The 25,939-nt window shown below is 38.0% G+C and overlaps 2 protein-coding genes and 1 long non-coding RNA gene across 51 annotated transcripts; 1 reads left to right on the top strand and 2 right to left on the bottom strand.

Moving 5' to 3' along the window:
* Nucleotides 1-215: 215 nt before the first annotated feature.
* On the bottom strand, nt 216-3,983 carry LOC7496841 (uncharacterized). 2 transcript variants are annotated; one of them, XM_024589715.2, is made up of 15 exons: nt 3,579-3,983; nt 3,436-3,500; nt 3,244-3,282; nt 2,906-3,002; nt 2,722-2,818; nt 2,514-2,577; nt 2,360-2,436; nt 2,176-2,257; nt 1,938-2,017; nt 1,758-1,842; nt 1,561-1,629; nt 1,391-1,458; nt 1,262-1,310; nt 665-1,121; nt 216-576 (listed from the first exon to the last, which is right to left on the bottom strand). In XM_024589715.2, exons 1-14 carry the CDS (start codon nt 3,838-3,840, stop codon nt 744-746), a joined length of 1,512 nt encoding a protein of 503 aa, XP_024445483.1. In that variant the 5' UTR covers nt 3,841-3,983; the 3' UTR covers nt 216-576; nt 665-743. The 2 variants fall into 2 exon arrangements, with proteins under 2 accessions (XP_024445483.1, XP_002300052.3); XM_002300016.4 differs by having other exon boundaries at nt 216-555.
* A 3,413-nt stretch (nt 3,984-7,396) lies between these two features.
* Nucleotides 7,397-25,593, bottom strand: LOC7487873 (uncharacterized). 47 transcript variants are annotated; one of them, XM_052456088.1, is made up of 29 exons: nt 25,370-25,587; nt 22,978-24,561; nt 22,413-22,866; nt 22,096-22,259; nt 21,729-22,010; nt 21,093-21,635; nt 20,590-21,015; nt 20,087-20,512; nt 19,584-20,009; nt 18,694-19,506; nt 18,361-18,612; nt 18,033-18,081; nt 17,331-17,477; nt 16,969-17,051; nt 16,174-16,689; nt 15,858-16,055; nt 15,620-15,760; nt 15,410-15,538; nt 15,128-15,289; nt 13,900-15,048; nt 13,254-13,538; nt 13,042-13,155; nt 11,211-12,947; nt 10,909-11,079; nt 10,616-10,828; nt 9,437-10,069; nt 9,169-9,336; nt 8,676-8,864; nt 7,397-8,270 (listed from the first exon to the last, which is right to left on the bottom strand). In XM_052456088.1, exons 1-29 carry the CDS (start codon nt 25,370-25,372, stop codon nt 7,584-7,586), a joined length of 12,144 nt encoding a protein of 4,047 aa, XP_052312048.1. In that variant the 5' UTR covers nt 25,373-25,587; the 3' UTR covers nt 7,397-7,583. The 47 variants fall into 47 exon arrangements, with proteins under 47 accessions (XP_052312048.1, XP_052312025.1, XP_052312010.1 ...); XM_052456065.1 differs by lacking the exon at nt 18,033-18,081 and having other exon boundaries at nt 16,174-16,361; nt 16,641-16,689; nt 17,331-17,805; nt 25,370-25,586; XM_052456050.1 differs by lacking the exon at nt 18,033-18,081 and having other exon boundaries at nt 10,616-10,786; nt 17,331-17,805.
* Nucleotides 16,213-18,312, top strand: LOC127905812 (uncharacterized). 2 transcript variants are annotated; one of them, XR_008060231.1, is made up of 3 exons: nt 16,213-16,361; nt 17,757-17,888; nt 18,165-18,312. It is a non-coding gene; the product is annotated as an uncharacterized LOC127905812 (long non-coding RNA). The 2 variants fall into 2 exon arrangements; XR_008060232.1 differs by lacking the exon at nt 16,213-16,361 and adding an exon at nt 16,788-16,919.
* Nucleotides 25,594-25,939: the final 346 nt, after the last annotated feature.

The following is a 25,939-nucleotide window of genomic DNA, read 5'->3' as shown; positions in this document are numbered from 1 at the left end:
AAATTCTTATGACCTTGATTTGAAATGGTTCTGATATGCTCTAAAAGAACCCGTGTGTGAAATAACCTACTATTCCTTTTGGATAGAACTTGGAAGCATATTTGGTACCTGATTTTCAACTGTTACTTTTTTTTTATTGTAAAGACATCAAAATAATAATTTTTAAAATATTTTTTTATGTTTTTGATGTGTTGATATCAAAACTTAAAAAAATATATAAAAAAATATCATTGTAATACTTTACAAAAACAACTACACTGTATTAAGGACACAAAAATTGCAGTTGCAAACAGGGATGGATACAAGCAGTTGAATGCAGTGTATATTCCATCCCTGATAGCTTTTAACAGGGTCTACTCTGTCAAAGAGTTACATCACTAGACATGCTAGAGAAAATCAGTGTAAGCTACATTTATATAAACGTATTTGAAGTTTATCCTACAAGCAATCTAAGATCTACACTTCAAAAAAGAAAAACCTAAGGTCAGATTAAATTGATGGCAGATGTTACCCAATCCATCCTCCTTTTTCTTGCTTTACGTATCAAATTCATCCCTGCAAAGTGAAAAGCCAACCCTGCCAAGCTCAGCATTAATGTGTGCAAGGTGCAACTCTATCAAAGAAAGCGCAAGCAAAGAGATAAGATTAGGAAAACAGAACTTACCATAAATGTGGAAAGACTTGATGCACCATCCACAAGGAATAATTAACATGTAGGAAATATTTTACTCTTTCCTGGAAAATTAAGCTGCTAGAAAGTAATCTCTGATAGTTCTTTTTAAAGAAGAAGGAGGGTTCAATACAGAAGAGGGGCTCTTCATCGCTGCTTCAGGGGTTTTCTCAAAAGTTTCTTTAGAATCAGAATCTAGTGAAAACTTTTTCTTATGGGCTTCAGGGGTACTAATTGTGGGCATTGTTATAGGAATAGGTGGGTTATTTTGGTTGAACACTTCATCAGAAGGAAGCAGATTGTCAGGAACCTTTGTTGGATCAATTCGTTCATCATTCATCAAAAGTTCTCTACATTCCTCTCTTGGGATTGCCATTACCCTCCTTCGAATGGCAGATGGAGATCTTGTTGTGCTTGAACAATAACTGCTATTAATGTTCCAGATGCGAACCTAACAAATAGAGTCGCAGAGAAAATGAGATAACGGAAATAGGCACGGATACTAGGAAGCAACAAAGCATGGTAAGAAAATGAAAAGAAATTTAATTTCCAGGATACACCAATTGACTTTGTTAGGAGTGTTTAGCTTACTGTAAAATCATCTGAAGAAGTTGCTATCTTCCCAACCTCAGATGGACACCTGCAACGGATGTGATAAATGAATGGTAAATATGTGAAGTCCACTAATGAAAATAGTATATGCTTTGGGAAAAAAATTACCAATCTACTGCTGTAACCTCTCCATCATGAGTTTTCAATGTGATGGGATCCACATCGGGCTTGTTCACCTGGTTCAGCGAGCTAAAAAAATTATACAGGCGTTTCCATATGAAGGCATTTCCATCACTAAAGCTAAATCAAAAAACTCTTCTTCAAAGAAGGAATCAAACCTGCCATATGTAGGCGTTTCCATCACTAGAGCCACTGAGTATGTGAGCTGCGTCAGGACTGATTGTTGACTGCAATTGTACAGTTCATATCAACATGGATTGCTACAAAGCATCATTTGGCAACAGAGAACTTGATGCAAGAGCTTCTAAAGGAAGCAGTGTTTTAGGGTTCCGAGGGAATCAGAAAAGGTGCGTACCTTTACATAGAATGATTCTATCCGACATCCAGAAAATGACCGCATCGGACCCTTATCAAGCTGAAGTACATTATACAAGTATATTCTGCAGAAGAAAAGAGAAAAATATAACTTTCAGAGATACGCTGCATGCATCTATTATTTATTTGAAAGAAAAAGTAGTTGAAAACTTGAAAATACCTATTGTCCATGCATGTAGCTGTAAGAAACACGCCATTTAAATCCTGGGACAGACTAGATATGCCATGTAATCTTCTTTCCTGGAACAAGGATAATAAAATATAACTTAGGCTGATAAATGATTAACATATCACAAATTTGAAGTTAACTTGAAATTTAGAATTATGGAATATTATCTCTATAGAATACTGACGAGATGAGGCATATCAGTTAGAAATCATCATTTGGCCGCACTGACCTTCTCAGTTGATGACTTGATATTAGGGGATGCCTGAGTGACCTGAACCTTTAGATTTCTAGTATCCCAGAATTTAACAATGCTGAAATATGACCAATAGTTGAAATAAAAGTCAGTATGATACTATTTCTGCCGAGGAATCAAAACTTTCACTCATGAAATCCTGCTGATGGCTTTCACTAACCTGTCTGCTGCTCCAGCAGTGGCAATGGATACCTCGTCTTTAAGATAAAGAACTGATGTAATGCTCATCGAAGCAGCCTGGAAGAACTATAGTGTTAACAGAAAACAAGATACATGGACTCAAATTGAAAAGAAACTTGCACAGACAAACAAACCTTGCCACGCCTGACCCGCTTTGCTCGAGAAGAAAGATGAGCTCCTTGGACCATGGCAGCTGGACTGGATGAGGTAAGAACAAAGTATTGATCACAATGCGATTCATTAACCAAGATAGAGCAAAGAAAAACCCATTATCAACAATAACTTCACAGGACAAAATCGGAACGTTGCAAACCACATGAATAAAAGGTGTAATGAACTCACGCGACATGTGCTTCACTGCATCTAGTTTTGGAAGTTGTCTTGCATCTCAAATCCCAGATAGCAAATGACCCGTCTCTGGAAGCCGAGATAAGAAGATCTGCGGAACAACTTGGAGTATAAATTTATAACAATGGATTAAGAAATTAGCCGTTCTGGTCAACAGAGGGCAATGCAAGACAGGTACCCGAATTTGTTGGATGGGGAGACAGAGATTTAACACTTCCTGTGTGCCCCATCAATATTCCAGTACATTTCTTCTCTTGTGCATCCCATACCTTTATCTGCAAAACAAATTTCAGTTGTGTGATTTCTTTGACTATGCTGCCACTAGGTAGTATTTTCATAAAAGTAAATTCACATCATCAACTAAGAGTTACAGTAAGATACAAATACATTCTGAAGAACATAATCAATACTCCATAAAAGGGACAGCACATGGGCAAATATTGAAGATGCTACAACAGCAACCAGCCAACGTTATGATGTGATGGGAAATATAATAAAATAATATACTATACTTACAGTTTGATCGCCTGAAGCTGTGAGTATGTTGGTATCTTCCTGAAACAAAATCCCACAATCCAACAGCTCATAACTCTTTTCTTTCTTTAAAATAAGAAAAAGGAAAAAAAGGGGCCTAATTTATTCCGAATTTCTCCTTCTATGATAACTAGAAAATCATAATAAATCAAATGAAATGAAAATTGGCCTTACCTTAATCCAACAAACATCAAAGATGGCGTTCTGGTGAGCTACCCAGTCACTGATTCTTGCTTTCTCTGTAAATAAACCACTAATTAATTAATTAATTAATATTCGTGAAATCAATAACATAGAGAAAAGAAAAACTAACTGACCAGAAGGGAATTCGGTACGAGTATCAAACATGCTCACATAGCCATCCTCGTCCGACACCGCCAAAATATGTGAATATTTACTTGTCTTGCAAAAAGAGACAGACAGTGGTGGCGTTTCCTCGCCGTTATGTTCGACCGTCACCGATCCCATTTCAGTGAAATCGGATCCCATTTGGGTAATAAAGCGCCGTTTTCTAAAACCACCCAGCTCTCTTGACCTCATGTCTCGAAACAGTGATTTAGATCTGCTAGACCTCTCCATTTACAATCAATCAAACAAGCAATATTTTTACGAGTTTTTCCGCAGATTAGGCTCAGAGAGAGAGGGGGGGGGGGATAGCGTGTGTTTTTGTTGAAGAAATTGTTTTATCGAAACTAATTTGGATTGGCGCCAGCGGGATAGTTGTCGTTTCAAAACCACGCGGGAAGCTCAAAAATTTTCTTTTCCCTCTTTTCACCGCTGCTTATATCCCCCCAAAGATACGGTTTAGTGACCCCTTGAGGTTATTAAAATAGGGATTTGGTTGATCCGGACCTTAACCGAGTTTTAAATAAACAAAACTTAGGCTTGTAGTTAGTGACCCATTGAGGTTATTAAAATAGGGATTCTGTTGATCCGGATCCTAACCGAGTTTTTAATAAACAAAACTTAAACTTGTAATGTCCTCAGATAAATTAAATTTAAATTTAGATAATTCTTTGAGTCAATTTAAAATTTAATGTAACTTAGGTGAGACCCGATTAAAAAAATCATGGTGGAAGTGCATGGCAAATTTACTTGGATCAACCTATATAACTTGAAATTCAGTCTTTTGGCTAAGTCAACTCTTGAGTCGGATTTAATAATTATGGTTAATACAAATTAAGGTTTTTACAGTTAATTGTATTTTGAAGTTTGAATTATCATTATTATATTTTTGGAAAAAAATTTCTTCCTCTTTTCTTTTCTTTTCTTTTTTGATTGTTAATCCTTGGTCAAAACCTATCTTAAAAAAATTCAGATTTTGGTATTTTAAATTGAAATTGTCATAGATGCTTATGGAAATTCAGTCCAGTTTCGAGAATAGTTTCAAATAAATTCCAGTACATATTTAAATTCCCTTGCTCTAAAATATAAATATTTAAAATATTAACTAGTTTATTAACTTTAAAATTTATTTCAGTCCATCTTAAATGACTTAAGAATAAAATCAAAGTCTTGAAACTAAAATGAATCTTGATTTTGATTTTCATTCTATCACGATGAATTCTTTGACATCTTTTTTCTTTGGAATTGTGGCCGATAATATCACATTACACGATAATAAAGATAAAAACAAAAAAAAATAGCTACAAATAGATGAAGTATAAAGTGGTAAATTTTTCAAGTGTAAAGGAAAAAAAAAAAGAGAAAAAACAAAAAAATATATAAATTTATCACTGCTACAATAAAAAAGAAAATTATAAATTTGTCATTTCTACGTCATTTCCTTTTAGTTTATGTACTATTATATTGGCTTATGCTCTACTTTGGGTCAGATTAATTTTTTTAAAACGTAAAAATATATATTAAGAGCATGGAGGATTTTTTAGCAATGTCATCAAATTGGGGCAAGTGGATAAATCTTGAAACCCCTTGGCCCAACTCTTTACCTAGCACGAGTTTCTAATTAAATCATATCACAACTAACTCGATGTGAATTAATTGATTTCATAGATTTAAAGGCAACTCAAATGACAAGTAAAAGCATGACTTAACTTATAAAAAACATCAAGATGAAAGCCTTTTCTCTTTAATTATTGAGAAGATGGCATATCAGATGACCCTGGTCACCCCGCGACTCGATTCATTGACTCAACTGGGTTTAGTAACTTTTTTCTTAATTATATGATAAAAAATAGATGCTCGTAATTTCAAGTATCAATCTAAAATAGACGTTTGTTTGAGACCATGAAAACCTTAAACAAAACAGGAAAAAACCACCCATAAAATCTATTTCTCAACCAATCCAATATCGAAATATGAAATTGGAAAAAATAAAATAGTTTTTTAATTATCATCAATATTAATTAAAAAAACAAATTACATCTAAGATCACGATAAAGCCCTAAAATCGAGCTTTAAGAGTGAAACTTAAAAAAAAACCCTTAAACTCAAGCTAAGTGTTGTTTTGTTTTGAAGGGTATTCTAGTAATTTAACTCTGCAAAAAAAGAAGTAAAAGGACAATAATAACCTTGATCAATTAAAAAATAGCTAATCCATAATAATTGAAGGAGGGCGAGTATGACAGGTATTGGAGGAAAAAACAGTAAATTTATTATTTCAATCCATGGTAATTGATTCGAGCGTAGGTTAATATTCTAAATTCACACCCCGTGAAATTGTACACATGGACTCAATCTAGAAGTTCAATTCTCAACTAATTTAATATTGAAGGATAAATTTTAAAAAAAAAGTAACAAATTAAAAATCTCACAAACACAGAAAAAGAAATAGCAATAAAAAAAATGAGCATCAAATATGAAAGAAGAAAAAAAATGAAGATGTTGAAATTAAAAAGGAAAAAAAATTAAAAAACTATCTTAAATAAAAAAAAAGAAATAAAAAGAATGAGGTTCAAATCTTACATACTAAAAAAATTGAAGGATGATGAAATTAAAAACAAAATGAGATTCGAGAAATTAATTAAAATAAAACAAACAAGAATAAAAAAAAAGATGGACAAAATAAAAAAAAAATAACCTGAAGGGCTGATCTATAAATCTCGAGGGTTAGACGCGGATTTCTAGAAGGAAGGATAAAAAAAAGAAGACCATCAACAATGCACCGAAGGTCCGTAGACATAACGTGTAGCACAAAGAGAAAGAGGAGGTCAACTATCTAGGTGGTGGTCCAGTGGTAAGAGCTTGGGACCAAGAGGTTTGCTCCCTCTGTGGTCTTAGGTTCGAGCCCTGTGGTTGCTCATATGATGGCCACTGGAGGCTTACATGGTCGTTAACTTCAGGGCCCGTGGGATTAGTCGAGGTGTGCGCAAGCTGACCCGGACACCCACGTTAAACTAAAAAAAAAAAAAAAAAGGAGGTCAAAACAAATTAAATGATGCAACGGAACAATAACCACCAGCATTAACAGCCCGAAGAAGGTTGCACATGTTAGCAACCTTTTGATATGTATATTTTTAAAATATTACGTTGCCTTATTGACCTAAAAATTATAACAAAAAAACCATTATGAAATGATGAATAAGCCTTTTTAGTCAAGTGTTTGAAAGCTTGCATTCAAGGGCAAAAAAGTTATTATACCGTAGTAAAAAATAAAAAATACCAGAAAAACAACTAGATTACAGCTGATTTTTTATTTTTTATTTTACTTTTAAAAGTAATAAAGTGATTTTACTGTATAAAATAACAATAAAAGTATCAAGATACCCTCAAATGATTTTAGAAAAGCAAATGAACCAAGAAAAAAACCCATTTTTTCCCTTGAAAAGCAATTGATTGCAGTTTTTTGAAGTGCAAAATCTTCTATTCACGGTCACAAGACATGTATGAATACATGTTCAAGTACTTTTACCACGTGTTTTAGCCTTTTCTTTTAATAAAATAATTATATAACAATTACTCTCAAGTCTCAAGAACACCAATGCCTTCCATTAGCTTAAGAGTCTCCACTCTCGATGACTTACTTCTTTTCCATTTCACACGTAGCTGTGAAAGGTTTGTTATGGGTGTTATTACTGGTGTGAAGTAAAGGGTTAAATTCCAGAAATGCTTCTTTCTTCTTCTTCTCTATCTAGCTTGGAATCCCTGATGCCATATTACGACTTCAAACAAGTAGTGACATCAAACCAGAGATTTTTATATACTTTTACTACAAACATTCGAGTTGTATCTCAAAAGCTCACAACATTAAAATTCCCAGAATCCAGAATCTGAAAACATAAACTCCTGTATATACAAAAGCTCCCACACCTGAACCTTGAACATATTTCCGAAAGTAAACCATGCTATGTCTTGCCTGTGCTTCATTTTGGTGAATGTTGTTTTGGATGAGAAGACTTGCCTGTAATGGCTTTCTTCACCTTAGAAATTGAGTTCTTCACTTTTGACCCAACACCTGATAGTATATTATAGTGCTTTTTGCTTGCAACCTTCACCTCTACTATATCCCTAGATGCTTCTACCATGACTGGAGCATCGGAGCCCGAGTCTGTCTTTTTGTGTTCCTCTCCTTCCTCCTCCTCCTCCTCCTCCTCTTCCTTTTCTTCGTCTGATTTTGCCTTCTCTCCTTCAACTCTTGTTTCTTCTGTCAGGTCTCCCCCCACTTGCCTTTCTCTTGTGGAGCTCTGCATCATGTCAAATAATGAAGTCTTTGCTGACATACTCTCATCATTCCCTCTTATATTCTCCTCATCAATACTTCTCTCTGCTTTGTGCTCGAATCCTTGTGCATCAACGATTCCTGTAGCTTTTCCAGATTCCGATTCTCCTACTCCAGCACCCTGCGTGGCTTCAACAATCGGCTCCTGCAGCAGCACTTGTGGAGCATCTTTCTTCCTCTCTGTGGTTTCTTGGGGTTCTGCTTCTATTGGAATTGGCTTTTCAGAAGTTGAATCAGAGTCTCTCTCTCCCTGATGAATGTCTTGTGTGGTTTCATTGGCTTCTGCAGGAGCTTGGAGGCTTTCTTTTTCTGATATCTCTGTGCCAAATTCCTGATAAGAAAAAAATAATGAAGCTGCAGGTAAGAATGAGAAATGCTAAGAAAACAATCAAGGATACATAGAATAGAAGCAGATTGTTTTCTTAATGTTTTTTGTTCTTCTTTTCTTTTCCAAGATCCTAGTAGGGGTTCAAATCACATGTATTGTTGCTGTTCATAAAATCTCATTTCTATGCTGAAGCTTCTTTCTTTTTCTTGAACTAATTGCTAGAAGAAAATCCATGACATTACATGATTCCTCATTGAAAAAGTTTATCATGTCTGCACGAGTCACAGAAAGAGTTGGAGCTCTTAAAAAAGCGCTGAACGTTTTTTTTTGGGTCTAATTTTCAATTTTGTCAGAAAAGTGTATATGACAGGCTTCCAAATACAGAGGGAAAGAGAAATGCAGCCTAACCTCGTTTGTTATGGTTGTGGCTTCTGTTCTGTCATATCCAGAACTCTTCTCATCGCTATGATTTTCAACCTGCAGGTTAGTTCCCATATCCTTAGCATTCTCTACCAATGCTTCATCTGGAAAGCTCTCGTTGATGGTCTCATTCTCGACAGCAGTTGGGTGAAGGTATTCGCCACTCTCGTTGCTTACCTGTTTTTAAATTGCATCAGTGTATGCAGTCCTCGTATTATTTATAAACTTATTTACCATCCCAAACACAAGTTGATCTAGTTAGCCATTCTTATTGCAAAAGTATTTATGGGGCCTTTAAATTGTACTATAATCACCAATGAGATCTAACGTATCGCTCAAGGTCATTTCCATGAAAACAGAGAAGGCCTTGGTGGTCAGATTATGTAACCATGTCAAAACAGAAGCTTTAATTTTATATCAATTGAGTGGTTAGGTAAGAACTAAAATTTAATGGTTCTTCGGTATTTATAATCTGACTGACCTCTTCATTCTGAATTTCATTTTCCATGTTATCTTCCTGACTTTTTTCAGCCTTCAGATCATATATTTGGCGGCTTTCTTTAGTTGTTTCTTCACCAAGGTTTATTGGATTACAATTCTTGGTATCTTCCTTTTCCTCCTTGAACTGTTGTTTGTCCTGCTTGGTCAGCTGTTATCAAATTTTAATACTTGCAGAAAAAGAAAGATGAAGGAGAACAGACAAAAAATTTCACGAGAAGCAGAAAGTTGTGTCTAGTTCTCTTTCTTACCTCTTCATTTGTGAGTTCATCATGCACGACATCAGTTGCGTCAATTGTTTTCTTATTCTGATTTTCCCCTGCCACCAAATCAGTTACTGCAACCTCTGTATGCTTTTCTTTTTTTATTTCAGCATGTTCTGACTCGGCGAGAACTTCATGTTCATGAACTTCTGACACCGATTTGAAAGCCTCTTCACCTGTCTCAGCCCTGAGATCGGAGGTTTTTTCAAATGCTCCTGTTTCTGTTATTTCTGTCATTTTGTTACTTTCTGGTAGATATTCTTTATCTTTTATCTTGTTTTCGTATCCTTGAGGCTGTAGTGTTGAATCTTCATCTGGTGTTCTGCCTTCTTCCTCATCGAATTCATTTGAACCGTTCTTCTGCATGTCTGTGCTGCATTCAACTCCCGAACCACATACTTCCTGCTCTTTAGTCTCTTCTTTTTGCGAGCATGTGTTTACTGTTGTCTTTGGTGCAGAAGGATGTTCATCAACTTCTATTTCCACTTCTTTAACATGCTCTTCAATGTGCTCGGTAGTGGTTTTAGAGGTTTCCTCTTCCTCATGAATGTCTCGGGTGGCTTCATTGGCTTCTACAAGATCCGTGGGGACTTCTTTTTGTGATATCTCTACATCCTTTTCCTGATAAGAATGGTTTGTTGAAATTCCGGATGCAATTTTTTTAATCCATTCAGATATTTATGCTTCATTTGTTCTTCAAAAGAATGAGAAATGTTAAGGAAAATTTAGTGTTCTGAAAAACAGACTCTTAAGGATTTTCTGTCCTTTAATTTCTTTGTAGATCCAAAAATGGTTGAAGTAAAGCATGTTCTTGCTCATTACATAATTCCAAGTTATCTTGATCCTCGTTTCGTTTTCAAGAAGTGATTTTGGTGTTGATGATTTTGGCTGTCACCAAAGCTTGAAGCTAGGTTTAGTGATTTGGATCAACACCAAACCTGTTATGTAAGAAGCATCATTATTTTCAAGAAGTCATTGCTAGAAAATATGTGCAACATTGTTTGGCATCTCACAGATCGTGTCTGCATGAATCTTAGAAAGAGTTAGGGTTTTCAATGAAAGTGTAGTTTTCTTTTTGCCCTTTTAAGCTGGAAGGCTATTAGGTTTCCAGTGTATGGTTTGTGCATGTGCTTGTGTGTTTGGGGAGGGGGTTGAGCGCAGCCTCACCTCTTCTTTTACATTTGCAGCTTCTGTTCTGCCATCATTTCCAAAAGCTGTCTCACAGATCTGATTTTCAAGGTGCAACTCGGATCCTGCTTCATCCAGAAAGGACTCCTTCATAGTCTCATTTTCAGCAGCAGCTAGGTGAAGGCGCTCAATGATTCTTTCAGTATCCATCTGCTTTTCAATTCCATCAGCCTTTTCAACTTCCTTGTATAGCTATTTGCAAGATAAAAACTTTCTAATTTATAGCAAATGGAGAAGTTAGGTAAAAGTAATGTCTGTATTTATAGTCTAACCTCTTCATTTTGAATGTCTTTTTGTGTTTCCTTATCTCCTAGACTTTCCTCAGCCTTCAGCTCATACTCTTCCTGACACACTTTAGTTGTTTCTTCACCAAGGGTTACGTGGTCACCATTTTTGGAACCTTCCTTTTCCTCCATGATCTGTTGGTTTTCCCTTTTGGTTAGCTATTATCAAATATTTTAGTACTTGCCGAATACAAAGTAAAGGGAAAAAAACAGAAAAATGTACGAGAAGCTAAAATTTATGACAGAAAAATGTACGGGAAGCTAAAAGTTATGACTATTCTCTAACTGACCTCTTCACTTTTGAGTTTATCGTGTATGATTTCAGTAGCGTCAATCATTCTCTCACTCCGATTTTCCTCTGCAGCCATATCAGTTACTGTTACCTCTGGATTCTTTTCTTTGATTTCAGTATCTTCTGATTCAGCGAGAGCTTCATGTCCATGAACTTCTGAAATAGATTTGAATGCCTCTTTGCTTAACTCAGTCTTGAGATTGGTGGTTCTTTCAAATGTTCCTTCTTCTATTACCTCATCATGTATGATTTCAGCTGGATCAATTATTTTCTCACTCCTATTCCCTTCTACTGCCAAATCAGTTATTGCTACCTCTAGATGTTTTTCTTCGATTTCAGTTTCTTCTGATGCAGTGAAGCCTTTGTGGCCATGAGCTTCTGACATAGATTCAAAAGCCTCTTTGCTTGTTTCATATTCTGGAGTCTGTAATTTAGAGGCATCATCCGGGCTCTTACTTTCTTCTACTTGGACTTCATTCAGACTATCCTTCTGCATTCCTGTGTTGAGTTCAACCCCAAATCCTGAGACTTCAAGCTCATTGGTCTCTTCCTTATGCAAGCATGTATCTTCTGTTATCTTTTTTGGAGAATCATTTTGTGGATCGGTTGGTATTTCCACTTCCACACACTCCTCAATATTCTCAATAATCATTTCAGTCCCACAATCCTTTTCCTTAGAAAGCAATGCCGCTGCTGGCGTCTGATTTTGCTCTTCTAATTTCTCTTCCGGGACAGTCTGACCTGAAGTGCTCTCATCTTCTTTTAGTGCTTCAAAACCTTGAGAATCAGTCATGGATACTAATTTTGGACCTTCCTTGATTTCTTCTTTAGTTTCATCAGGAGTTCCACATTCGTCTTCTAGTACCTCCTTTGGACTCTGATTCTGTATCTCTTTATTGGATTGAAGCTCTAATTGAGAGATGTCACGTTCCCTACAATCATCCTTTTGCAAGGGCACCTCTTCTGTTTTTCTCAAATCATCTTCCAGCAACTCCACATCCTTCATATTTTCTTCCCTTCTTTCCGTTGTTGCTGAAATTCCTTGCTCTTCTTTTGATATAACTTCTGGGGGATTCTGGCCAATAGCAATTTCATTTGCTGCTGCTTCAACACCTAGAGATTCAACTATTTCTGAGGATTTCTCATTTTCCTCTTTAATTTTGCTTGTGATCAGCTCTTCAATACCATTATCTTTGGATTCATAAACTACATCAGAAGCTCTTTCATTTTCCTGAACATCATCTGCGTCTGTGTTTTCTTTAGCTACTTGCTCCCTCATTATGTTTTCGTGATCATCAATTAGAATTGGAGATGCCAAGTTTGAGGGTAGCTCAAGTCCCACGTTATCTTTGATTTTTTCTTGTTGGCATGCTTCAGCTTCAATTTCCAGAGAAACGCTATCATTTGAGGTAATATTAGATACTTGTACCGGCTTTTCATCCAGCTGAGCTTCTTCCAAGCTAGTCTTTGCTATCTCTACCATAGTTGTTGCCTTGATCTTGTCACAACAACTATCTTCTTCCTTTATAATCTTTATCATTTCATCTGACCCTTCAGCTGGTTTGGTGGTGGAGAGAACAGCAGGCATCTCATTATCTTCATCATTTATTGCTTTTGCAAGTGACATCTCCTCCATGGTTGGTGTCTCTTGAAAGTCTGAGCTCATAATTGCTGTCTGTTCATTAGACTCTGTTGCTTCATGACATTCCTCAGCTATAAGGCTGGATTCTTTTACCTGATGAGTAATGATGCTTCAAAAAAATGTTCATGGTGGAAATAAATACATAACATATAAAAATTATATCAAATAGTACTATTGTTAAGCTGACCTCATGAACCCTTTCATCTTCAGTGGATTTAGCACAAAGTTCCAGGGTGTCATTTACATCCTTTTCCGTGCATTTGAGAGTTTCACTACCAGCTTTGTCAACTTTTTCGTGCACCTGATAATGAGATAGTGTCAAGAAACTGAGCCTAGGAGATAGAGTAAATCAGCAGAATTTAGAAGCTAATCATGCTTAACAAAGGGTTTGTATCTGACCTCTTTAGTTAACAAGACATCCTTTACAGTCTCATCTGTGTTTTGTGTTTCCTTTACATCACCTTCAGTCTCAAATCTCGGCTCTGTTTTCTCACCTGTCTCTTCTCGAACTTCTTGGGATTCTAGGGAACTTTGTTCTACAGATTTCAAACTCTTATTCTGAATTTCAGTAATGTTCTCAACTTTACCTGGATCTGTCTCAGGGATCTTTTGGCTGCTTTGATCTCCTGTCTCAGATTCAGAGACACCTTCAAGCTTCTTACCAGATTCAGATACTTCAAAATTCTGTTACAATCTGATGATTAGTATAAGGTTGCATGTGATCATAGAAAACAGAAACAAGAAGAGCTAGGTTGATATATAACAAAGTTATGTTGTAAGTTTTAAGCTCTTTGACACGATCTATAACTCAATTTGTTTGTTAACATAGGAATATTTGAGGGTGAGATAGTTTGGCTCGAATTTTATTGGTAAATACAATAGGACCGCTCACATTTTTGCTACATTTAATGCCCTTTTAAAGGATCCATCTGCAGTATCTCGTTTTCATCATTAGGGATGGAGAAAAACAAATTCATATATGCTAATTACTTATTTTATTGTTAGGAAATGCAAAAGAGAAAAAAGAAAATTAGGTTGCTCTAACCTCTTCTGCTAGAAGTCCATAGTCTTTGGTGCCAATAGCCTGCTCTTGGTTGTTGGTTCCCTCTTCGAGCTCAAATGCTGCTTTGTTTGCTTCAACATTATCTGGTAAGCTATCTTCATATTTCTTAGTAGAGTAATCTTCTTCCAGGATAGCCTCTTTTCTTTCTGCACTAGTTGCTTCAATACACTTTAAGGCCTCATCTCCTACAATTGATGAATACTCATCTTCCAAACTCATCAGCTTGCAAATCTCTCCCTGATTGGCTAGGTCTCTTACTTCTGATGATTTTGAGATATCTATGCCTCCTTGTTTTTCATTGTCTAGCTCATGATGCTCGTTCAGATTGTCGAATTGGTAAGACCCAACTTCTTCCTTTATACTTTCTATTCTAGGATCCACTGATTTAGAGGCATCTCTTGCATTGATGGGCATATCTTCCTTTAGCATGATTTCTATTTCCTGTGGAGTCTGGGGAGTTTCTATGTTTTCATATGTTGTTGAATTCTCATCTGTTGCCTTGTTTCCTTCATTGGTCATGAGCTCAGGTTCTTTAGGTAGCATTGTAGAGCATTCCACCTGCTTATCATCTAAAACATTACCTAGAGATGTCTCATTAGTGGTCTCCTCTTTGTAATCTTCGCTTCCTGTTATTGGAGTTTCCTCATGCATTTCATTCTCTAGCTCTTCTACTTCACTGGTAGCTGGAATCCCCTGGTCCTCATTCTCAATAAAGTTGGAATCCTCTGGTTTGGCATCAATATCCACACTTTCCAGTGTAGTTCTTTCCGTGCTCTCTGTCATTGGTCCCTTCTCTTGAGGAGCAGGTTCGAAACTCTCTATTTGCCTTTTATCTTCTGGTTCAGCTTCCTTAAAGCTCGTTTCTCTTGTAATTCCTGTTGTAAGTGCTGAGCTAGAATCATTAACATCAGGCTGAACTTCTTCCAAGATTTCTCCTTTACTCTCAGACTCTAAGTAGGAGATTTCAACGGGGCTTTTATTGCTTTCTTTTTCTGAAACTCCTTCAGATGCTTTTACAAGGTAGATGTCACTATTTGGTCCTTGTTTGCCCCTTAAGGTCTCAAATTCTTGTCTGTCCACTGAACCTCTGGCTTCAAACGGTTCAGTGAATTCAGATTTTGAGTCCTTAACCTGTAAACACACGAAACTATAATTAAGCAACTAGAAAAAATGGCAAAACAGGAATGCAGGGTCCAATTCAGAAGCAGACCTCTTCGTTTGGCTTTACTTTATCACTTTCATCTTCTGTTTCCTTGTGTAGAGGATTCTCTTCATTTGTGCTGCTTAGAGGTACCTCATAGCTGTCCTTAATAACACTGCCTTGTTTTCCAATATCCCCATACTCCTCAGCTGTTTGAATAATCTCATGTACCTAGGTAAATGATGTGGTATTGATTAATTTAGAACTGAATGAGAATATACGAGACATTGAAATAAGAGAAGATAATATAAAATTCGATATTGAGTGCTGGAGCAGTAATGTTCAATTTACCTCTTGTTCTACCAACATTCCTGATTCGTCACCTTTGTATATAATCCTAGACTGGTCATTAATAGCACTTTCCTCCTCTGGAAACTTTTTCTCAGCGTCCTCATCTACGGTTATCACTGATTCTTCCATCTGTACAATAGATGTTGAATATGAATTAGAGGGACGTTAACATGCAACAGAAACATGAATAAATTAACTTCTCAAGCCAACCTCCTTTACAGTTTTTTCTTTTTCCTCAGCTGTTGTTTCTCCAGTGGTTTGTGGTGAGATATCTGTATTGGTGTGTTCTTCAGTTGTGACGTGTTTTTCAGTGTCCACACTCAAGCTGGCAAGCTTAGTATCTCCACATACCTGCATGTAAACGAGGCTCACACTAGGTAAACAATCAGAAGTGGGAAAAAGAGTAAATGGTTTGAGATTAAGTGAAGATTAATGTATTTAGCCGGACCTCTTTGATGTCTTCATTCATCGTTTCCTCTTCTTTATTCTCCCTCTTCTCTTCAACCTCCAGCTTCTGTATGGAGTCCAATCCAAATGTCTTTTCGACTGTTTCAACTTCTTTTCCACCTGATATAATATTTTCCTCCTCCGCATCATTCTCCACGCTTTTGTTTGCATCAGATGCTTCTGCAACTAATTTGAGATCCTGCGTCACAGTTAAATCACAATGTCATTAGCGTAGCTTTTTTTGAGATACAGCCAATCACATTAGTGAATGAAATCAAGAGGAAAAAACCATTATGTAAGGTCATTTCGACTATTACCTCTTCTATTACAGCTTTTTTAACTTTGGTCACATCTATATCTTCACTTCCTTCTTTCTTTTCTTTCTCAATAGTTTCTTCAATGTTTTGGATGGTGACAACTTCTTCCTGGCTTGGAATATCATCAATCTTGTCACTCAAAGTGCCCGCCTCAGTTTCAGCAGCCATAACAGTTGATAACTCTTCAGGTTCTCCTGGTTCAATTCTCTGCAATTCTTGTTCAGAATCTTCTTGGACCTTCGATGCTTCCCTTGCGCTGTCCAGGTTAATCACGGTTAAGTCAGGATTACTATCATTACCTTCACCTGCTTTGTCCAAAGGTCCACGCTCTTCTTTCTTTTCTTTCTCTACGGTTTCTTCAATGTTTTGGACTGTGACAACTTCTTCCTGGCTTGTAACATCATCAATCTTGTCACTCAAAGTGCCCGCCTCAGTTTCAGCAGCCATAACAGTTGATGACTCTTCAGGTTCTCCTGGTTCAATTCTCTGCAGTTCTTGTTCAGAATCTTCTTGGACCTTCAATGCTTCCCTGGCGCTGTCCAGGTTAGTCACGGTTAGGTCAGGATTGCTATCATTTCCTTCACCTGCTCTGTCCAAAGATCCATGTTCTTCTTTCTTTTCTTTCTCTACGGTTTCTTCAATGTTTGGGATTGTGACAACTTCTTCCTGGCTCGTAACATCATCAATCTTGTCACTCAAAGTGCCCGCCTCAGTTTCAGCAGCCATAATAGTTGATGACTCTTCAGGTTCTCCTGGTTCAATTCTCTGCAGTTCTTGTTCAGAATCTTCTTGGACCTTCGATGCTTCCCTCGCGCTGTCCAGGTTAGTCACGGTTAGGTCAGGATTGCTATCATTTCCTTCACCTGCTGTGTCCAAAGGTCCACGCTCTTCTTTCTTTTCTTTCTCTACGGTTTCTTCAATGTTTTGGACTGTGACAACTTCTTCCTGGCTTGTAACATCATCAATCTTGTCACTCAAAGTGCCCGCCTCAGTTTCAGCAGCCATAACAGTTGATGACTCTTCAGGTTCTCCTGGTTCAATTCTCTGCAGTTCTTGTTCAGAATCTTCTTGGACCTTCGATGCTTCCCTCGCGCTGTCCAGGTTAGTCACGGTTAGGTCAGGATTGCTATCATTTCCTTCACCTGCTCTGTCCAAAGATCCATGTTCTTCTTTCTTTTCTTTCTCTACGGTTTCTTCAATGTTCGGGACTGTGACAACTTCTTCCTGGCTTGTAACATCATCAATCTTGTCACTCAAAGTGCCCGCCTCAGTTTCAGCAGCCATAACAGTTGATGACTCTTCAGGTTCTCCTGGTTCAATTCTCTGCAGTTCTTGTTCAGAATCTTCTTGGACCTTCGATGCTTCCCTTGCGCTGTCCAGGTTAGTCACGGTTAGGTCAGGATTGCTATCATTTCCTTCATCTGCTCTGTCCAAAGGTCCAGGCTCTTCTTTCTTTTCTTTCTCTACGGTTTCTTCAATGTTTTGGATGGTGAAAACTTCTTCCTGGCTCGTAACATCATCAATCTTGTCACTCAAAGTGCCCGCCTCAGTTTCAGCAGCCATAACAGTTGATGACTCTTCAGGTTCTCCTGGTTCAATTCTCTGCAGTTCTTGTTCAGAATCTTCTTGGACCTTCGATGCTTCCCTTGCGCTGTCCAGGTTAGTCACGGTTAGGTCAGGATTGCTATCATTTCCATCATCTGCTCTGTCCAAAGGTCCACGCTCTTCTCTCTTTTCTTCTACGGTTTCTTCAATGTTTTGGACTGTGACAACTTCTTCCTGGCTTGTAACATCATCAATCTTGTCACTCAAAGTGCCCGCCTCAGTTTCAGCAGCCATAACAGTTGATGACTCTTCAGGTTCTCCTGGTTCAATTCTCTGCAGTTCTTGTTCAGAATCTTCTTGGACCTTAGATGCTTCCCTCGCGCTGTCCAGGTTAGTCACGGTTAGGTCAGGATTGCTATCATTTCCTTCACCTGCTTTTTCCAAAGATCCATGCTCTTCTTTCTTTTCTTTCTCTACGGTTTCTTCAATGTTTTGGATTGTGACAACTTCTTCCTGGCTTGTAATATCATCAATCTTGTCACTCAAATTGCCTGCCTCAGTTTCAGCAGCCATAACAGTTGATGACTCTTCAGGGTCTCCTGGTTCAATTCTCTGCAATTCTTTTTCAAAATCTTCTTGGACCTTCAATGCTTCCCTTGCGCTGTCCTGGTTAGTCACAGTTAGGTCACGATTGCTATCATTTCCATCATCTGCTCTGTCCAAAGATCCATGCTCTTCTTTTTCATCATGTGTTGAAGCCTCAGCTGTAGTGATGTTCTTATCCTCACCCTCGAAACTTTCATCTATTTTATCCACGGAAATGGTAAGACTTGAGTTGCAGTCTTCATCATTCGTATTTGTTTCATCACCTCCAGCTATTTGAGACTCTAACATCTGCATAAGATACCAAGTCTTTGTTCAACATACAAGACTGTGAACTGACAACGTCAAATATTGTTTCAAGTGCAGACTTACCTCCTCGGTGGACTTCTCAGAATTCTTTGCAGCATTCTGGAAGTCCTTAATTGAACTTTCTTCAGCGGATTCTTGTGAGAGGCTATTGATATTGCTCTCTTCTACGACATGTACCTCGATATTTTCTTCTTTAAGCAATTCTGCCTCTGCATTTCCTCGAGGAATCTCAACTATTTCTTCTTCATGGTTATCAACCATTTTACTGAAAGCATCTGCCTCAGTTTCTGCACATATCATGTTGATTGATTGTTTGGGGTTTTCTATCAATTTATTATTCTGCAAAATTTGCTCTAAACTTTCTTCAGCCTTCAATGTTTCCCCGGCATTCCGTGTCTCTTCAGCTAGCCCAGTGTTCTTCTCCTTGTCTTCATCCTTTTTGTTGGAAGATCCATCCTCATATTTTTTCTCTCCTGGTGAAGTTTCTTCTGGAGTTAGGTTATCTCTTTGCACGCTTGCCTGTTCTTCTACTGGTGAAGTTTCCAGAGTCGAGTTAGGGAATTCAATGTGCTGATTTGTCTCATGTGCAACAGCATCAGCTTTTTTGGATGTTTCCTCGTCACTCTTCTCTAGATCCTCCTCCAGCTTGATTTCGCTGGAATTATCTCCAACCCTTTTAAACCCTCTAGCCCGATCATGTTCTTCCTCCTCTTCTGGCGAAGCTTCTGCTGGAATTGTGTCCTTACCCTCACCCTGTACAATTTCCACTTGTTTCACTGTTGAAGTTTCAAGGGCTGCGTTGGGGGTTTCATCATTCTGATACGTTGCATCTGTAATACTCTCATTTGTTCTAACTGCCATAGATTCCTCAGAAATCTGCTTAAGAAACAAAAACTTTTCAGTCAACAAACAAGAGTACGGAATATTTTCATAGAGACAAAGTTTACACTCACCTCTCTTTTGAACTCCTCAGCATTATTTTCATCATTCAGCAGTTTGCTAACTGGAACTTCCTTGATAGATTCTATCGGGATGCTTTTAGCATCGTTCTCATCAATGACCTGTTCCTCGCCATCTTCTTTTCCAGTTTCTCCCTCCTTTTTGACGCCTTCAACACCCTCATCCATCTCTTCCTTAGTTTTCTGAGTCGTTTTATTCAAAGCAACTTCCTCGGTTTCTGCAGATATCATGCTAGCTGAACTTTCAGGATTTTCTCCTGGCTCATTCATCGGCGATATTTGCTCTACATCGTCTTCATCTTCCAATGTCTCTTTCGCTGTCGAAGTTTCAAGAGCTGCATTGGGGGTTGTTCCATCATTCTGATACGTCGCATCTGTAATACTCTTATTTGTTCCAGCTGCCACAGATTCCTCAGAAATCTGCTTAAGAAACAAAAACTTTTCAGTCAACAAACAAGAGTACGAAATATTTTCATAGAGACAAAGTTTACACTCACCTCTCTTTTGAACTCCTCGGCATTATTTTCATCATTCAGCAGTTTGCTAACTGGAACGTCCTTGACAGATTCTACCGGGATGCTTTTAGCATCGTTCTCATCAATGACCTGTTCCTCGCCATCTTCTTTTCCGGTTTCTCCCTCCTTTTTGACGCCTTCAACACCCTCATCCATCTCTTCCTCAGTTTTCTGAGTCGTTTTATTCAAAGCAACTTCCTCGGTTTCTGCAGATATCATGCTAGCTGAACTTTCAGGATTTTCTCCTGGCTCATTCATCGACGATATTTGCTCTACATCGTCTTCATCTTTCAATGTCTCTTTCCCTGTCGAAGTTTCAAGAGCTGCATTGGGGGTTGTTCCATCATTCTGATACGTCGCATCTGTAATACTCTCATTTGTTCCAGCTGCCACAGATTCCTCATAAATCTGCTTAAGAAACAAAAACTTTTCAGTCAACAAACAAGAGTACGGAATATTTTCATAGAGACAAAGTTTACACTCACCTCTCTTTTGAACTCCTCAGCATTATTTTCGTCATTCAGCAGTTTGCTAACTGGAACGTCCTTGACAGATTCTACCGGGATGCTTTTAGCATCGTTCTCATCAATGACCTGTTCCTCGCCATCTTCTTTTCCGGTTTCTCCCTCCTTTTTGACGCCTTCAACACCCTCATCCATCTCTTCCTCAGTTTTCTGAGTCGTTTTATTCAAAGCAACTTCCTCGGTTTCTGCAGATATCATGCTAGCTGAACTTTCAGGATTTTCTCCTGGCTCATTCATCGGCGATATTTGCTCTACATCGTCTTCATCTTCCAATGTCTCTTTCGCTGTCGAAGTTTCAAGAGCTGCATTGGGGGTTGTTCCATCATTCTGATACGTCGCATCTGTAATACTCTTATTTGTTCCAGCTGCCACAGATTCCTCAGAAATCTGCTTAAGAAACAAAAACTTTTCAGTCAACAAACAAGAGTACGAAATATTTTCATAGAGACAAAGTTTACACTCACCTCTCTTTTGAACTCCTCGGCATTATTTTCATCATTCAGCAGTTTGCTAACTGGAACGTCCTTGACAGATTCTACCGGGATGCTTTTAGCATCGTTCTCATCAATGACCTGTTTCTCGCCATCTTCTTTTCCGGTTTCTCCCTCCTTTTTGACGCCTTCAACACCCTCATCCATCTCTTCCTCAGTTTTCTGAGTCGTTTTATTCAAAGCAACTTCCTCGGTTTCTGCAGATATCATGCTAGCTGAACTTTCAGGATTTTCTCCTGGCTCATTCATTGGCGATATTTGTTCTACATCTTCTTCACCTTTCAATGTCCCTTTCTCACTACACTCCTTAACCTCTTTTAGCCCATCATCATTGTCTTCATCTTCATCCTTTCTGATAGAAGATCCGTCTTCATCTTTTTCCTCTGCTTCTGCAGTAAGATATTCAGTTTGCAAACTTTCCTGTTCTTTTAGCAGTGAAGTCTGTAGAGTTGAGTCGGGGCTTTCATCATTATTGTTTGTCTCATCCTTTTCTTCCGCCTCGGACACTTCAGACATCTGGATAAGATCACAAGAAATTAACTTTTTAGATTAAAAAGATGTAGAGCTAAGATGTAATGAAAACTAAGTTGTGTTCACTTTCATGCTGACCTCTCTGCTGGACTTTTCAGCATTCTTCAAATCATTTTGGAAGTCATTAACTGAGGCTTCTTGAATAGATTCTTGTAAGATGACCTTAGCATTGTCGTCCTTCATCATCTGTTCTTCAACGCCATCTCCTTTTGACATCTCTGCCTCTGTTTCATTGTCTTGGGAGCTCTCAACTAACTTTTCATCAAAGACTAGTTCTGATGAAAGGTGTGTTGCATCATATTTAATTTTCTCTTCATCAATGACCTCTCCAATGTCTGTGATCTTAGGTTCATCAATCACCTGTAGTAGCAAACACCATCATACAAAAGAATTTAAAGACATAAAGAAAATGAGATTCGGTGTTAATCAATGTGTGTTGGAGTACCTCTTCGTTTACTATGCTACTCATTTCGTAATTCTCTCCAACTCCGTTTTTTGATGGTGTTTCTGCCTCCTGAAAACCTGCTGCTTGAACACTACGCTCTACTTTTTTGTCAACAAATTCTCTACTGCAAACTTCATCTGAGGTTACTTCTTCAATTCTATCACCTGCAATGGATGTTTGAGGACCGTCATTACCTAATAAACTCTTACGCTTGTCCTCTTCATTTATATGTATTTTGTGATTAGATATCATTGTGATATTTAAAGATTTCTGCTTCAATTTGAGAGAGAGAAGATTTGGAAATTTAAAGAACTTACTTGTTGCCATTTGATATGCCTGTTCATCATGGGCTTTTTCCTTCTTTTGCATCTCCTCTTCTAAGTTAGTCCCAGCATCATCGATCGCTAACTTTTCCTCGGATTCCAATTCATGGATCTTTTCCTCTTTCTCAACAGCCATTTCATTTGCTTTTGAGTTCACTTCTGTTGTTATTGCCCCTTCGGCAGACGGATTCTCTAAATTGATGTTCTGCATGCTTTCACATGCTTCAGAGGCATCTTCAGCATGTTTTTCCAAGTCTTTAGATGGTCCATTTTCTTCATGATCTTGTTCTTGAGGTTCAAAATCAGAGAGTTTTGGCTGTTTTTCGTCTTGTACTGGTATTGTTTCTTGTTCCAACGAATGACTTATGTGCAACTCACTGGAATTCTTGTACTGAAGCTCAAGTCCTGCGTCTTCAATCTTCTCATTGAAGACCGTTGGTAGAAGACTCTGCAAGAAGAATAGAAAAGTTGGTGGTTCTGTTGTCATTATTGATGCTGAATTTTCATGTTGTTGGAGGAATTGAAATACAAATAATCATGAGTCATGTATAGTTTTAACCTTTTCTATTGGAAGCCCACTGTCTACGACAGCATCGGCATCAATTGGTTTCTCTTCCTTCTTATCCTCAAAGCTTTCTCCTGGGATTTTGATGGGTGTCTCCTCTTTGGCAGATGCAATTGCTTCAGAGCATTCACTTGAAGTCGCTGTATCTATCTCCCCAGATATCAATGCCAAGGAATTTTCAATCTTCTCATTTACTGCTTCATCTTGCAGTGCAAAAGTTTCTTTGATCTTATCCTCGTATTTAGACATCTCCTCTTTGCTATGCTCTGGAACAATATTGGCTACTACATCCATGATTTTGTCATCTTCTATCACAGAATGATCCTGAGCAGTAGTAATGGTAATAGGTACCGCATCACTTGTGTTGTTTTCAGCTGCTGTCACAGTAGGAGTCTCCATGTCTCTTTTTTCCGCTGTTGATTCTTCTGCCATAGCCAGATCCTGATGCATGCTTTGCTTGTTCTCCTCATGTTTCACAAACAAACCATCAGGCTTTTGTTCAGGATTCATCCCATCCTTAATATTTTCACCTTCACTGCTGTCAACTTCAGCTGTTTTCTCAAGGATAAGAATTTGACCTTCTCTTTGTGGACTCTTATTGACAATTTCCTCTGATTCAGATTCTGAGACCATGCATACGTCAGGCTTGTCTACTTGCTGAGAGTACATTTCTTCTGTCTCTTGTGTTTTATGAGCGACAGTCGCGATGTCTTCTGTATTCCGTTTGTCCTGCATACCTTCTCCAGTTCCAGGTGTCGTTTCTTTTTCATTCTGAATGTCTATGCCTGCTTCTACTATATAGGTCCCCCCTCCCATTGTATCGCATGTGGTGCCCTCTTTCTCATTTTCTGTCTTTTCAATGGCTTTGACCACATCAGTAACCTTGTCATCCAAGAAACTAGAGCAACTCCCTGATTTCTCTCCTTCTTTTCTTTCTTCTCCTATCCGCTGTTCATTTATAGTTCCATCACCTGTGCCACTGTCTTTGATTTCTTTCTCCTGGCAAACTTCTTTGACTGTTTCAGGATTGTCCAGGCTGTTGACTATCGCATCAGCGGTTTGACTCAGAGCTTCTTTTCCCTGACTCAAGCCTGGCTCAAATGAGCTAACTTCATTGCTGGTTTCAAGCTCAACACTCTCTTCTATCTTCATTTCTCCTTCCTCATATTTCTCTGGGCCGCCAATTTCCTTCTCGATACTCTTTGGTTTTCCTTCAACGTCAGCCTCCCCAACTTCCATTGCTTCAACATGTTTGACTATTTTCTCCTCTTCTTCAATGTTGACGCATGGTCCTTCAATCTTATCCATCTGTAAAATGGTTCCAGTAACATCATCAAATTGTTTTTCCTTTTCCGCAATCAACTTAGTTTCCCCCTCTTCTGTAGTGTCAAAACCCTCATCTTCCTGCGCCCGTTTCTCATTCTTTTCTACCAGGCATGGTACTTGATCGATCTGTTTTCTGAAGATTTCTTCTCCTGGAACCTTGGCAATCGAGGGTGGTTCCAAAAAACTTCCACCCTCAGGCACAACAGCATTGCCTCCAAGGCTGGTATGTACAGTTTCAAGCCCTTCTGTTTCCTGGCTACGTGAATAACTAATTAATATAAATGAAATGGGAGATGATGCGTACAGGTAATTAAGTAGTAGATGGATGGTTTAATGGCATGTCGAAGGATGCAGCTATTTATATATCATATCATTTAAGATTTTAAAATTGCTTAATTAATTCTTACAAGTAAATTATGGATTGACTTATACGATTACAGAAGACAAATGAATAGCTACCTAAATTAATAAAGCTTGTGGTTAATGTTAAGTATATGCATCCCTATCAGACATCTGGCAAATATGGTATCGCATGACGGCAAAGATTTAAGGAAGACCAAGCCGGATCGCACTGGCAGAGAATGAACTACTATATGAAGATCTCTGCAACCATCAGATCCTTGTTTTTTATTTTATTTTTTAAAAAGAAACATGGTGGATAATATACGAGGATATTTAGAGAGAAATGTAGAAAAGCACTCAATATTCATATGATTTATCTCCTCTCTTTCAAGAAAAGGAGGAGATGCGGCAGAGCAAGTTTCCTGGTAGGAAACAAAGCTAAGAAAAGGCTGCAAACCTTTTTCTTGGTATCTTTCGAAAAGGAGAAGGATCACAGTCTTGTCTTGCAGTGAAAGCATGAATCAAAGAAGAGCTTCTTGATTTATTGATTTCATTGCTTGGATTCTTTTATTTCAAAGTGATCATGAAACCTATACATGTCCAATGATCTATAGCTAGCAAACTTTCATGCAACATCCTACAGTTTATATCATTACAAGCAAGCAAAATCAAAAGCAAAAGGCATGCAGTAGAAGAATAATTAAGGGGAGGAACGTACCATTGAAGATAAAGGTTCTGATATATTTCATGCAAGCAGATATATATGCAGGAAAAAAGTTGGGATTTTTGCTGAATCTTTGATCCAAACTCTCACTCTCAGTTTTTCTACTGAAATCTCTCGTTCTAATGCCACTATACTTGTAACTAGGAGAGATTTTGATACACTATGAATATATATAGTGGATCATTAGGTACTGGTAATAGTCTGCTGACAGGTATATATTCCTAAAGTTTGCTAGGAAGTGACAAAATGCAACTTGATATAGGTAATGTGTTTTGTGAGTTGGCAAGATACAAAATGGTCCTACTGAATGGCCATCCACATGCCCTAATGACTCATGTATTCATATAGTAAAATTGCACAGGGCTCAAATGGACTGGTTGTTCTTGGACTCGATTGAGATGTGCCACTCTTTTTGACAGTTCCTTTCCGCCTTTCTCAAGGCTACAGTCTTACTTTCTGTGGGAGACTTTTGATGATTCAAGGCATGTCTATACTCATGGGTCCATCACTGTAATATTGCAGTGCAAATTTGGTTTTAATTAGGAGAACGAGATTGCTTGTAGT

The sequence above is a fragment of the Populus trichocarpa genome, chromosome 1 (assembly GCF_000002775.5).
Source record: "Populus trichocarpa isolate Nisqually-1 chromosome 1, P.trichocarpa_v4.1, whole genome shotgun sequence".
NCBI lineage: Eukaryota > Viridiplantae > Streptophyta > Magnoliopsida > Malpighiales > Salicaceae > Populus > Populus trichocarpa.
The sequence above is the reverse complement of the archived record's forward strand: the minus strand, read 5'-3'. Positions and strand labels throughout refer to the sequence as shown.

Excerpts from the sequence above, each read along its gene's own strand:
- LOC7496841 (XM_024589715.2), bottom strand. The coding sequence starts at position 3,840 with ATGGAGAGGTCTAGCAGATCTAAATCACTGTTTCGAGACATGAGGTCA. Across the intron at positions 2,258-2,359 it reads ACTGCTGGAGCAGCAGACAG|CATTGTTAAATTCTGGGATA; the intron begins GTTAGTGAAAGC and ends GTCATATTTCAG. Across the intron at positions 1,630-1,757 it reads TAGAATCATTCTATGTAAAG|TCAACAATCAGTCCTGACGC; the intron begins GTACGCACCTTT and ends GTACAATTGCAG.
- LOC7487873 (XM_052456039.1), bottom strand. Across the intron at positions 15,539-15,619 it reads AAGAAAAAACTGTAAAGGAG|ATGGAAGAATCAGTGATAAC; the intron begins GTTGGCTTGAGA and ends TCTATTGTACAG. Across the intron at positions 10,070-10,615 it reads CTGCAAATGTAAAAGAAGAG|GAAAAGGATGTAGAGATATC; the intron begins GTGAGGCTGCGC and ends CATTCTTATCAG.